At 44.0% G+C, this 14,980-nt stretch overlaps 1 protein-coding gene across 1 annotated transcript in view; it reads right to left on the minus strand.

The window, feature by feature from the left end:
* Positions 1-3,961: 3,961 nt before the first annotated feature.
* Kat14 (lysine acetyltransferase 14) overlaps positions 3,962-14,980 on the minus strand; it is a 36,903-nt gene continuing 25,884 nt past the window's right edge. The window contains exons 8-11 of the mRNA XM_028755911.1: positions 10,854-10,990; positions 9,093-9,268; positions 7,498-7,688; positions 3,962-4,995 (exon numbers count right to left, since the gene is read on the minus strand). Coding sequence (XP_028611744.1) covers positions 4,822-4,995; positions 7,498-7,688; positions 9,093-9,268; positions 10,854-10,990 — 678 coding nt within the window. The 3' untranslated portion in view covers positions 3,962-4,821. The remainder of the gene's footprint in view (positions 4,996-7,497; positions 7,689-9,092; positions 9,269-10,853; positions 10,991-14,980) is intronic.

Genomic DNA, 14,980 nt, shown 5'->3' on the forward strand with positions numbered 1-14,980 from the left:
CTAGAGCCCAGGTCCTTGTGCTGTATGCAAGCACTTGACTGACTGCACTACCTCCATCTTTGCAGCCGCTAACTGTGGCAGCTTTCAGATGTGACTTGTACCTTAATTTATAGATGAAGATGGCTGGCAGTCATAAACTACAAATAAAAATGTACACACTCTCTGATCTAAGAACTCCACGTCTGGGAATCCATACAGAAAAGCCCAATCCATGGTGAAAAAAGCAAGTACAAATATGTTAACTGTGATGCACATGTATACATGTTTTATATATATACATATGTGTGTATATATATACATATACATATATATACACACACATATATATATATATATTTAAATAAATTCAGCTGCCTGGCACTGGGCTGAAGGTAGATAGCAGGAAGACAATTTAGAGGCTGACAGCAACTTGAAAGAACTACCCAAGGGAGAATGGCAAGTGTCCTAGAACATTTAGAACAAAACTCCAGATTGAGTGACTGACGCCACAGACATTTGTAGGAGCTTCATGTTTAAGATGTATTGTCTGGGGAGGGCTTACTCATTGCTGTCTTTTGTCACAGTGGAAAGGAAAATCTACCTGTTTGTTTGTTTGTTGAGACAGGGTCTCAGCCCGGGCAGGCCTTGGGGTTACTGGCATGCACCATCATGTTCTGCTGTGCTGTCCTGATCTCACAATCTCTGAGAAACCCATCTCTTAATACCATATAATGTGATCTACTGTAGGGAGCACAGGCATCAAGAACATACTGAGAGTGAGCAGAGGGCCAGGGAAAAGGAATATTAAGTGACAAAACTTGGCTAGGGTAAGCCAAGTCCTGGCTGGAGTTTCCAGTGTGGCTAACACACTTCAGCTACCTGAACTGAAGAACACGGCATGGGAGCCTTGCTGCTTCTCCACCGCTCTATTCTCGGACCCTTCCCTTTTTCCTTTTGATAGCCATGGCTTGTGCTACAGTGCAGTGGTCTCCCTAGAGTCAGCACAACGCATACAAGCCCTACAAATGCAATGTACTTGAGGCTGTGACCAGAGCTTCCAGGGGCCTATCTGACCCTCATGGCCTACTCTACCGACTACCCAGGCAGCATGGGAAACCTTAGCAGGATGTTCTTTGTCCCAGTCCTGACCCTGTGGGCAGTGCAAGGCTACAAACAGCTCATGTACTCACTACTTATGGGACCCATTGGTGAGCTGCCAGGTCGTTTTGTGCAGGCCCAAGGAGACTGTGCATAGGAGCTGAGGTTAGAAAACAAACACAGGCCTCCCTCCAGCTTCTTGACTAACCTACTCCTCATCTTCCTCTTGAACTCACAGAAACCAAAATTTTCCAGCTTTACTTACTTTTGCAGGGGTCCTCTTAAGACAGGGAACCCTGTAGACAATGGAGGGCTCTAAATATTAAGAGTCTCCTTCATTTATCCAGGCACAGAGGAGGTGGGCACAACGTGAGACTCTGTGATGAATAGAAAGGTTCTAGGCACGAAGAAGAGTGAACAGCATAAGAGGCAAAGCTCAGCTGGCTGGGCTGGCCCAGTGCCTGGGGCAGCACTGCCTCCCTGCTCAGCCAAGGCATGAGCACTTCTGAGCACAGCCCCCTCTCCAGGTGCAGTCAGAGCAAGTAAGACTGCTGCTTTTGACATCAGTCTGTTAAGCCTTGAGATTTCTGGTGTTTGGTTGTTCACCCCCAATCCTTGCACACCCTAGCCAAGTCTTCTTCCACGGGGCTACTCACACCCCAACTGTTTAAGATTTTGACGATATGCCCGTTGCTACAAACCTCTAAGGTTGGTATTATCGACTCATTTTACAGATGAAGCCTCTAAAGTACAAAATTCACTTAACTAGACTATGGGAAACTGATTGTAACTGACAAATACTTGTCTTGTTAAGGACGTGTCTGTGGACTGGAGAGAAGGCTCAGTGGTTAAGAGCACTGACTGCTCTTCCAGAGGTCCTGAGTTCAATTCCCAACAACCACATGGTAGCTCACAACCATCTGTAAAGGGATCCAATGTCCTCTTGTGGTGTGTCTGAAGAGAGTGACAGTGTACACATACATTAAATAAGTAAATAAATAAATCTAAAAACAAAGAAAAAAAAAAAGAATGTGTCTGTGCATATAGACACACAGATTAAGCAGATATTTGTGTTATTTCCTTTATTGTCATTTAGTGTAACACTGATATAACACCAGTGGTTAAGTATTACAAATCAATATAATAACTAAAAGAATAAGAATTCTTCAACGGACTTTGCCATCCATTCTAAAGTATGTGACATGCTTGCAGCTGTATGTGGGACATATCATGTTAGGCAAAACTATGACCTGGTTGTTGTTTTCATTTGTAAATTAAGCATGATGTAAGGATATGTGACTGTGTGTCAGAATAAGGAGAAATGAACCTGTGATCGATAATCTTGTAATCTGACTACACCTGAAGGTAACCACTGGATACTCCAGTGGTAAACTTGTCTATCCTGTTGCTGTGGCCAGTATTAAATACAACTTCTTCAGGATGCCAATACAGACTGGCAGCTCTCCAGGAATTCTCTAGGACTCCAGCACCAGGTAAGGACTACAAAATCATCCAGCCTACTAGATTCAACTACTAGATTCTCACTTTTCAAAACATCAGATAACCATTGTCAGACTACATAAATCACATCCTGTAAGCTAATCTGATATACATATGTATATATATTAGACTATATACATATATATACATCCGTAAATAGATGTATATATCCTCCCCTTATATGTATATATGTAATAGTAATTGACAAATGTTTCTGTCATATATGTGTGTGTATTTGTCCTATCAGTTCTGTTTCTATTGAGAACCCTAATACAGACTGACAGTAGGCATCAATATGAGGTCATACTAGTCTATAACTGTCAGAGATACCTACCTAAACAGATCCTGACTGTAACCACGATACCAGCACTTATTTTTAACACCCATACACATAAAAAAGATCTCTAAAAAGATGTAAAACAAGAAAGATAAAGCTACACTGTATAAAAGAGAAAGGTGGAGACTTTAAAACAGATGTGGACTAGAATTAAAGCAATCACAGCCTTCTTCAGCACCAGGAAGCTGGAGACAGCCCCCTCCATCCACTCGTGTCACATTGGTGCTTGACATTCACCTAAGACAGTTGGAAGCTGATTTCCAGGTTTGGGAACTGTGGCTTTCTCAATTTTACTTCACAGGGTGTATAGTGTTTTGAATGAGTGACCCCCATAGGCTCATCTATTTGAGACAGTTGGTAAAACAGTTTGGGAAGGATTAAAAGGTGTGGACTTGTAGGAGGAGGCATGGTACGATAGATGGGCTTTGAGAGATGTCAAAAGTCCACGCCATCCCAGTTAGCTTTCTCTCTGCTCCATGCTTGTGTCTCAAAGTGAGAACTCTCAACTCCTGTTCCAGTGCCATGCACGCACGCACACACGCCTGCATGCATGCCGCCATGTTCCTTACCATGATGGTCATGGACTCTAAATCCTTGAAACTGTAAGCCCCAAATGAACTCCTCTGTAAGTTGCCTTGGTCATTGTGTCTTCTTACCAGAGCAACAGAAAAGTAACTAAGACAGAGCTTATGACCTGTTAACAAGAGAAGCCTTTAAAAGACGGAAAGTTGCTCAGGAGGAAAGAAGAAAACATGAAGACACGTTTTCTAGATGGTACTGCTCTGACTTCTCAAAGAAACAGTCTTGACTATTGTTCCAAGTGACAGAGCAACACTCCCATCAACGCAGAAATTCGAGCTGCAGGTAGAGCTTATGAACAGATGATCTAAACAGTGTTGCACAGGGTAGTTTTAAACATGCATACCAGTGTGTTATAAAGCATTCAGCTCTTTCTGAACCAACTCAGAATCCACAAAGCAAGAAAGAAGCCACTGTTCCTAATTAAAGACAAGCTGAGTGCAAATGACTGGGCTGAAGCCCTGGCTGTCAGGTGTTGTAGGTAAGCATTTTTATTGGAGAATATCTGATGATTTGGAATACACTTAGATACCTGTAGTTCAACTCCAACATGTACAACATAGGAAGCAGCTTCATGAGGTGGACAGGGCATCCAGGTCTGCCTGTACCATTCCACACCTCCACTCCTGTGGTGCAACTGTCCTGAGCATGAGAAGGGCCTGGGAAGGCATCTAATGTATCAAGCTCAGCTGTTCCTCTCAAGCTATTTTCCAGGCCATGCCAAGAGTAAACTCCTTGTACCAGTTCAGTGTCCCTGCAAGGAGATGCTGACAGGTAGATCAGGTAAAGCAGTGTGAAGACAGACACTGAGTATACTCTTTCTGACTGGGACGACAGTCAGCAAGAGACAAAAGGACTTCAGTGCCCCATGAGTTCTCTGGGGCTCAATGACAGCACAGCACAGGCTGAGAACAGGGTTGGAATCATTCCTGATACCTCATAACCTCTTGTCCCGGACAGCGAGGGCACTGGCAATCTGTAACACCTTTCATACTTCCTGAGCTCTGACGAGCAGGCCCATTCTTAACCGATTCAGCTTAGAAGCTCTTTTGTGCTCACTCATTGTGTGGAAAGAGAATGGCAGAGTCGCTTGGTTCTGGTCTTCAGTGGAGTCCGAGATACTGCTGGAAGCCACTCAGGGCCTGCTGGCTGGTTTCTGGACGGAAGAACTGCCTACTTGTACCACTGGCTCCACTCACCCAGCTGGATCACGTGGAGGCTATTACCCACAGGAGACCAGGGCCCACTTCGAGGATAAGGACCTGCCTGACTTCTGAGGCCCACGTTCTGACAGCATCCACTGCTTGCTGGGAAGAACAGAGTTCACCTCAGCGTCGAAGCCTCAGGAAGAACGCATGTTTACACTCTGTACTCTCCAGTGGGTAATACTTATCATAAAAATCCAAAACATACTCCTCAGTCTTGAAGCCAAACTTCTGGTACAGCAGCATGGCAGGGTTGCTTGCTGAGACATGAAGAGTCACGTCCTTGCCCATGCACGTCTGCCAAAGAGAAGAACACAAGGTGAAGCCACAGGGCCAGAGGGAGAAGGAGCAAATGAAACATTCTTCAGAAGGAAACAAGTGGGGTAACGGAATGGGGCTGAGGCATGGCAGCATCTAACAAGTACTGAAAGCCCAGAGTACTGCAGCACCTAGCAACAGAGTACTGCAGCACCTAGCAACAGCTGAAAGTCTAGGAGTACTCTGCCACTGAGCTGTGTGTCCCCAAGTCTAACGGGATTCACGTGCTCTGGAGGGTTGTTTCTACTCTGAAGCAAAAGGCCACTAGGATACTTTACTATATTACATTTACTTATTTATACTATTTATTTTATTTTACTATATGCATGAGTGAATGTCTATGTACCACATGTGCGCAGGAAACTTTGGAGATCAGAAGGTGTTAGATCTCCTGGAACTGGAGTTAGAGGTGGTTGTGAGCCACCATGTTGGTCCTGGGAATCAAACCTAGGTCTTCTGCAAAAGCAGTCAATACTCTTAACAGGCAAGTCATCTCTCCAGAGCTGTGTTATTATTCCAGTACCACTTTACTTACTTATTATTGTGAATTGGGGTGGCATGTGTGTGGGCTCATGCATACCAAGCTGCACAACGTGGAGGTAAGAGGACTACTGGAAGTCAGTTTTCACCCCACCATATGGGCTGCAGGGATTAAACTCGCCATCGGGGTCAGTGGAAATGCTCTTTCTCACTGAGTTATTTCTCCAGTGTCCATATTACTGTATTTGTATTTGTATTTGTAGTTCAATTAAGTTTAAATATCAGACATATCAGTACCAACAATATGACAACTTTGAAGAACTGGAGAATGAGAATTTCTATTTTCCATATAGATGACAGCTGTACCATCTCCAAAGCCTGTAATAATTCCTTCCCTAGAAATGCTAGAAAACAAAGTTATATACATAACTTCAAAGTACTAAATTTTTAATTATAAAGCCTGAATATCTTATACCTCTAAGTCCTTAGGTTCCTTTATATCTGACAGAATTAATTTCTGAGAATTAAGACTTATGTATTTACAAAGAAAGGGCAGAGATGGTTCTGTGGCCATAAAGGCATGTTTTTAGATTCTTTAATTAGTCCCACAGGTATGAACTTGTTTAATGAGGAAGGAACCAAATTGCCGCAATTGACAGTCCTTAAAATTGACAATTCTGGCTGTCAGGGACACAAGAGAAGAAGACAAGGGACAGTTTCCTTCTTTTTTATTTATTTTTCGCTGTGCCTCCTAACACATCTGAGACAAAGAGCACGGTTATTGTGCCAAGGACAGCAACATGTGTGAGCACACAGGGCTCTCTGGGTGATGGCAGTGTTTTAGACAGTCAGTACAACAACTAACCGTGGCCATCACAAGTACTATAGACTGAGCCATATGTGGGCCCTTGGGCTTACAGTTTCTCTGGGGTACAAAGTGCCCACAGAGTAAGATGAACTCAGCAAAGAGTCACCAAGGAGCAGCCTCCATGCCAGGCCTCACACTAAGCACCAAGGATGCCTTCTGAGTTATCACCCCACCCTACTCCAGTCCCTGCAGGTAACAAAAGAGCAGAGAACTAGCCGGGCAGTGGTGGCGCATGCCTTTAATCCCAGCACTTGGGAGGTAGAAACAGGTGGATTTCTGAGTTCGAGGCCAGCCTGGTCTACAGAGTGAGTTCCAGGACAGCCAGGACTACACAGAGAAACCCTGTCTCGAAAAACCAAAAAAAAAAAAAAAAGAGCAGAGAACTGCATAGCACTCCGGAGAGAAAGATGGCCTTGTTGGATGAAGTGTATCACTGAAAGTGGGCTTTGAAGTTTCAAAATTGCAAGCCAAACCCAGTGGCTCTCTACTCCTGCCAGATACATCAGATCCAGATATAGAACTCTCAGCTACCATGTTTGCCTGCATGCCACCAAGCTCTCTGCTATAAGGATAAACCTCTGAATTGTAAGCAAGTCCCAACTAAATACTTGCTATTTATATGAGTTACCATGGTCATTGTACTGACTAAGACACAGTAAGTCCCAAGCTAACCAGAGTTTCATGTCAACATCCTGCCTAAAGAACAATCTTTTGCTTACAGGAGAAAAAAAAATTTATTCATTCATAATGTACTACTTATTGATTTAATTGTGATAAAATGTTTATAAACAGATAGTATGCCCACTCCCCAAAGTCACAAGAGACTTACTCTAAGAGCAGAACAGTATCAGTACAGACAGGGTGTGTGCTTTACAGGTTCACATGTGAATTTTGCAGCTTCATTTATGATTCATGCTCGCATAGGGGCTTCTCTGAAGCCAAGAATAAATCGTGTTCTAGGGGCTGCAGATCTTATCCATGTGCTTCCATAGTCTCATGACTGAGGAGAATGGCTTCCTTTTGCTTGGACTATGCTGGACAAGCTCAGCCTCAAGCTTCCTCCTGTTTTTCAGGGAAATCCTGAAAGCATCATCACTTAAGTTAAGGTTAAATTCTGAACAGAGAGAACTTGCCTGAATTAGATGATAGATCATGAATGTGGCAATCCCTGCTCTCCTCCACTCAGGATGAACAAGCAGAAATGAAATGTAAGCTTCGTTGTACTTCACATCGGGAACCATGAAGCCAAAGGCAACAATGACTTTTTTATAAAGGACTACAACACTGAAGTCTGGATACTGCAGACACTCAGACAGGTCAATGCCTAAAGAAAAGAACCAGTCAGATACTCAGACCATGAGCCTTTTGGAACTAATGAACAAGCTATTCAGCCTGGATTTATTGTTACACCTGCATGCTAAAAAAAATTCCCCAAATTGGAGGCAAAGCCATTACCATAGATACCACACATTCAGATCAGAAAAAATGCATTTTAGAAAATATCAAAATTAGCATAGTCTTTTCTAAGTACATATGTTAAAAGCAGAGAGACAGGACAGGTTGGGTAGCAGAGAACACTCCAGGTTCAGAATGGACACACCTGGCTTTGACTCAGCCTTGTCTACCATGTGTGTGACTTGGCACATTTTAAAATGTCTCATTGCTTGCAATGTGTTAAGACACGGTACAGACTAAGCCCTGACAGAGCAGGAGTAAAGGTCCCTGAGAGCGCCAATACTGTTTTCTCTCTCTTTTTTTCCCCTTCCAATTTTATTATTGTTGTTGTCGTGTATATGAGGATGAATGCACCGTGGTATGTGTGTATGTGGAAGTCCAAGGACAACTGTGGGGAATCTGTCCTCTCCTTCCACTGGAGAAGCTGGGGATAGAATCCAAGATGCAAGTTTGCATGGCAAACACTTTTATCTATTGTGCCACCTCATGAGCCTGCTGATATAATTTTCTGTATCCCACTTACACACCTTTGGCAAGCTTTCCATGAAAGCTTTCACAATAAAATAAAAATTATAATGTATGACTAATATCTAACATTAGGCCAGATATAGCAGATACTCTCAGAACGTGACTTTTAGGCTCAGTACCTTCCCAAGAGATGGAACCACACTGTCAGACCATAAGCAGGGTAGTGCTCTAACCCTGATAAAATCTGGGACACAGATGCCCCACAGGTTTCAGAGCAGGCCCACGGAGAGTTAGCAATGAAATTGCTGACTGATGGCCTGGATCTTGGCTGATAAAATGACAAATAATCCTGGCTTCTCCAGTCAGGGGCATTTGGCTTCTTAAAAATACCTTTTGGGTGTCCTCACACTCTCTAATAGCTAAACAACAAAACTTAAAACAACTATTAGGCCAAAACCAAAAGAGTCCACATGCTGGCTATGAGTCTGTATCTTGGAGAGACATTACCTGGTATCTAAACATAGGTAGAATCAAAACAGGATGAGTCTTTTATTCTGGAAGCAGAGACAAACAGGGGAGAAAAACAAACAAAAACACTGTTGATTACTTTAATTGCTGGCTTCTTGAACTTAGGAAAGCGAGAGGCATTTATGCTTTAATATTTCTATGTTAGTAAAGACAGACTAAATGAAGTCAAGAGAAAAGAGCTTAGGGTCACATGGCAGACACTATTTAAAAACATAGCCGGGTAAAATAAACTATATGCAGAAACATCAATCTGCCTGGTTTGGAAGTAGAAACATACCAGGCCAGAAAAACTCCTGACACATGGAGTTGATCGTTGGGATGTGATTTGGCCGAACATAGCAGTAATCGAGGGGTGCATCAGGTTCAGGTGTCCAGTGAGGGTCACTCCTGTGCAGGTAGGAACGAATCTGTGACAGGAGCTGTAGTTTGGGTGGCTTTGTCTCATAATCACGCCTCCAGCACCACCGGAAATAAACAAATTAAAGTCAAGAAAAACACTCATTACTATAGCTCATTATTGCAAAGCTAACTGCTTGCAATATTATACTAAGTCATACTTCTTTATAAGCTAGCTAGCATGCAGCTTTAATGCCATTGTGAACATGGATTAAGCCAGACCCCTCTGGTACCCACTGGGGACTGCATGAGGTGAAGTGAGAACCAGAAACAGAAATCTTCAGAAGTGCCTGACACAGGGATGTTTCTCTAGCATGATCAGAGGTCAAAAGAGGGACTGTCCAACTCTGCTGGCAGCAGGAGATCATGAAGAGAAAAGGCTGCAGCAGCTTTGTAAATGACCTCTCTACAGGTTTGCCCAGAAACCCAGTGCCCGGCAAGGCAGGTCAGGCTGATGGTGGAGCTCAGCTTCTACTCACTGCTTGGACAACATTCATTTATAAACTGTCCAAGAAGAGAATGGAGCTGGGGAGATGGCTGAGTAGGTGAAGGCTTGCCATGCAAGCATGAGGACTTGAACCACCTATGAGCCATGTAAAAGCAGGGTACAGCAGTGCATGGGGAGCAGACACACCACCAGTCCAGGCTGAAACAGTGAACTCCAGGCTGACTGAAAGATTCTTGCATCAAAAAATAGGGTGCGATTCAGGTGTGGTGGCAGATGCCTTTAATCACAGCACTCAGGGGCAGAGAGGCAGGCAGAACTCTGAGTTCAAGGCCAACCTGTTCTACACACTGAGATCTAGGTCAGCCAATGTTTCACAGTGACACTCTGTCTCAAAATTAATTAATTAAATTTAATAAAAGATGTTCTGAGTAATAATGCAAGATATCCAAAGTCAACCACAGTTCTCCACAATTGAGTGCACCTGAATGCATGTACACACATACACACATACACACATACACACACACACACACACACACACACACACACACACACACACACACAGAATGTACTAAAAAGAAAAAAAGTCAGAAAACAGAAACTGCCCTAGTGTTCAATTCAGATGTTGGCTCAACTAAGACAACTTCCTTTTTTGCTTTTCAGTTCACAGAATATTAAATATAATAAATAATTGTGGTATTTAGACTAAAACAATGATTAAGATAGTGAACAAGACCCAGGTGTGGCAGGACATATTTTCAATCTCAGCTCTAGGGAGGCAGAGGAAGGCAGATTTCTGTGCAATCAAGGCTAGCCATGTTTCTATAGTGGGTTTAGGACAGCCAGGGCTGTGTAGAGAGATAGCCTGGAGCAGAACCATATGGTCCAGAGAAGCTACAAGTAGCAAGGGATCTCATAGCTGGGGAATAGAGCAGAGTAGTGGGAAATCTGCCCAATCCAGGCGTGCAGCTTGTAAATATTATAACTGAAGACCCTATCTCAAAAAATCAAAAATATAATAGTAATGATAATAGTAAGACATTAACTCAGTCTTGCTTTTTTATACCTCTTTCAAAGGACCACCCTGTCTGTCCTTGCCTGAACCTGCTCTAAGTCAGGCCATATTTACCCTTGGAGGTTGGTTACAGAAACCACCAACATCATCCCTCTTGACACCCTGGACATCATGGTTACCTGATATAAGGTTTCAAGATTCGAGAAGTATAAGGGCTGACAATACTTTGGTCCACAGCCAGATCTTCTGATCCCACCAAACGATACAAAAATCTGGTGGTCTGGTGCCGGAATCCTTTCCTGGCTGGTAAGGCAGTCTGTGAGAAGAAAACGGTTTATATAAAGATAAAAAAACTACTCAAGAATGGTTGTCTTCATCAGGCAGTGGTGGCGCACGCCTTTAATCCCAGCACTTGGGAGGCAGAGACAGGTGGATTTCTTTTTTTTTTTTTTTTTTTTAGATTTATTTATTTATTTAATATATATGAGTACACTGTAGCTGTCTTCAGACACACCAGAAGAGGGCATCCGATCCCATTACAGATGGTTGTGAGCCACCATGTGGTTGCTGGGAATTGAACTCAGGACCCCTGGAAGAGCAGTCAGTACTCTTAACCACTGAGCCATCTCTCCAGCCCCCTAGGTGGATTTCTAAGTTCAAGGCCAGCCTGGTCTACAGAGTGAGTTCCAGGACAGCTAGGGCTATACAGAGAAACCCTGGCTCGAACACTCCCCCCCCAAAAAAAAATAAATTAAAATAAATGGTTGTCTTCTACATCTAATGATCTTTCTGAGTGTCAGGAGTAGGTCTTTTTGGACTACCTAATTAGAAAGGTAAAGTTTTGACATATACATCAGAGGTCTGGAAAAAAAAAAAACTAACATAGGTGGGCTATTTATTATGCAACCTTATGTTGTTATGCTTTGGTGGTTAAGTTAAGACCCATCAGGCCCAATGCCCCCCCCCCCCACTTTGACTGTGTCTTAACACCAAGTAAATTTGGCCAACACAGGAGTGACATTGATTACTAGCCCTAAAACTTGTCACCACAGGAAGGAGGCCCCACCCACCAGAGACTAGGCAAAGATGTGGCCTTAGTTGAGCAGGAATTGGGACAGAACTCCTACGTTTCACATGCTTGTTTTAGAAGCTCCGAAGCTGTACTGGCCACACTGGTGGTGTGCTGCTCTCCACTGAGGGCTGCTAACTTGAGGCCCTAGGTCATGTAGCAACAGAACACTGCAATTAGGGCTGTAACAGCAAAGAACTCCAACAAAGATGAAAAGACCTTTACAAAGGGGGTGCCAAGGTGAAGCTTAGAAACTGAGTTGTCTTTTAGAGTCAGTTTGCTCTTAGTCTAGAAAATAACTTGTTGAAAGAGCAAGGTTTCTTCCTTTGTAATTTGCTTTCTCTAGCCTGGACACCAAACTCCTCAAAAGCCAGCTTTGAAATTCTTCCAAGGCTTCACATGAATTTCAAAGCAATCTTCAAAGCTGCAGCATGCAGTTTCTAAACACAGCCACTAGCAACCCCTCCCACCCTTGCAGGTATAATGGCTATAAAGAACTTTGGCCAATCAGAGTGGTAGAAGCAACGCCTGGAGCTTCGTGCCCAAGTCTTACACTACATGCACAATACACAGTGCAGATATGGCTTCCAGGTGGCTCCAACTAGGCTAGTGGATGACCACGGGCCCCATGGATCCAGGACACAGACAGGACCCCAATGACTCACAAAGTAAAAGAACCACTGCACTGGGGCCAGGCAGATGCACAAGTTCAAGAAATATTTAGTACCTATTACAACAAGTGACCAAGTTTAGGGGTGGCTTTCACTGCTGTGCCAGATAATTTGTAGACCCATCAGTCCACAAAACAATTTCTCCCCCTTCAGAGTCTCATGTGAGCCCTGTAGAATCTCACCAATGTTACAAAGTTCCCCTTACCTCTGCAACTTCTACTCTTCTCCAAAACACCTTCCACCAAGCCTGGACCACCACTGACTCCTACTGGGCCACTCTTGTCCCACACCATCCAGTCTCCACAAAGAAGCCACAGACTTCTTTTAGAAATAAACTAACTGAGCATGGTAGCACACATCTTTAATCCCAGCACTTGGGAGACAAAGACAGGCAGATCTCTGTGAATTCAAGACCAGCTTGGTCTACAAAGTGAGATCTAAGCCAGTCAGGGCTACACAATAAGACCCTATTTAAAAAGCAAGCATCAACCCTTGGCTCACAATTCCTATACGGTTTCCCATTGTATGTCCAGAATACATTTCAAAGTCCTCATCTGTGCCTTGTGGGAACTTGCAAGCCCTGACCCTGTTACACTCTGGCCACATCTCCTAGGACCACACTCCTGTGTCACCATGATGTCCCCATCTATCAGTCTTTCTCATGTCTCAGGGCCTGTGTCTGGCCCTCCATCCAGTTTTCTTCCTCCTGGCATTTCCTTGTCAGCACTTCTTGCAAGGCTACCTCCCTCAGATGCTGGTTTTAATTCCCAGAAACGGTGCCTGGCTCATACTATTCAATTTACATTTACCAAATCGAAAAGTGGTGGAGACAAAACAGCTTGAAAGTCAAGTAACACATGACAGCATTAAATGTGCTTCTTGAGGTATGCAAACCCAGCCTGGTGAGACCATAGACACTAATGCAAGATGAGGAAAAGCCTAGGAAGGGAAAGCTGGCTAGAACTAACAATGCAATGAGAACAGAGCAGGCTCTGCACCGGAGGGACCCGAAAGGCCTCACTACACCCCTCTCAGGGGCTGCTCTGAGTAGGTGACTGTCTGCTGGACTCTTCCTGAGACAGAGGAAAGGCATCACTGTGGTGAACTGAGCATTTCACATCCCAGAAAGAACACTATTAGTATAAAACAGCAGCATGGGTCCCTGGGAGTGTGGGGAGGGGCAGCTGCCTGAGGAGACCAGGGGGAAAGAAAATGGAAGAGAGCAGGGCCTCTTACTTTAGGGAACACCGAGCCACTGTGGCTAGACCACTTGAAGAGATGGAGCAAGCTCCAGAAACACACTCAGTGCAGGAACACTGAGAATCCTGAAGACATTTAACAGTGGTAGTTGTTATGTTATATGCTCTAAGGGGCAAGCATGCAAGAGCAGATGGTAGTTTAAAAAGAGCTGGAAGTCCTAAGAAAGAAGTAAATTAATGCAGAGAGCAAAAATAGCAACAGAAACTAAGAATGTCTTTGACAGTGGACTAATCAATAACCTTCTAAACAAAGTTTAAAAGAGTCATTCTAAGCTTGAGCATCTGCAAGAAAACCTTCTCAAACCAAAAGGCAGAGAAAAAAAAAAAGACTAAAACACAACAGATCAAGGAAGCTCTGACCACACCTCTGTTGTGGAATGCCGTCCTTCAGGCATGCCATGGCCGATGCCCTCTAGACCCATCAGCAGCTATGATTACCTGAAGGAGACCTAAACAAGACTGTGCTCACTAACTGTCCACAGAGGGTGGGAAGGGCTCAGGAGGCTACACCCCTCCTCCAAGCTATAGATGGTAAATGGTTAATACAGGGTGCTCATGAGGTCATTCCTCTGCCCAAGATTTTTTTAATTATTGGCCAAGCCAATATATATAGTGGCATACACCTTTTTTTTTTTTTTTTTAGGATTTATTCCTTTATTTTATGCCTGACTGTTTTACCTGTATGTACACCTCCATGCTTGAAGAGGGCATCAGACCCCATTACAGATGGTTGTGAGCCACCATGTGGTTGCTGGGAATCAACTCAGTCTATCTAGAGGAGCAGCAGCCAGTGCTCTTCACCACTGAGCCAGCTCTCCAGCCCTGTGCCCAGGATTTATAAATAGTTAATGCAGAGATTTTCCCCTCCAATGGTATGGCTGCCCACCAGGTGCCCATGTAAGTAACCCTTTCCATTCCTGCAAGTATTTGTGATCTTTCGTGTTAGCTGTCAACTAGGCATAATCTAGGAACACCGGGAAACAAGCATCTAAAAATGCCTGCTGGGGGTCATCTGGACGGCATTAACTGTAGAGGGAAGCCCTGCCCTCTGTGGCTGGTAGAGGAGGATCTGAGCAGCATGGACTCACTGCTGATTGCCCCTGACAGCAGACTCCATCTGAGCAGCTCCCTCACGCTCTCAATGCTCCACCTTCCTCTCTATGGTGGACTGGACTTTGAACCATGAATGGAGATAAATCCCTTCTCCCTTCAGCCACTTCTGTCAGGGTGTTTTCTCACAGCACTGGTGAGGAAACTAAAGCAGGGGCCCTAATTACACTCACAGATGGGAGTGGAACTGCTGTTTT

Source organism: Grammomys surdaster, unplaced genomic scaffold (genome assembly GCF_004785775.1).
Source record: "Grammomys surdaster isolate TR1022 unplaced genomic scaffold, NIH_TR_1.0 129, whole genome shotgun sequence".
Classification (NCBI taxonomy): domain Eukaryota; kingdom Metazoa; phylum Chordata; class Mammalia; order Rodentia; family Muridae; genus Grammomys; species Grammomys surdaster.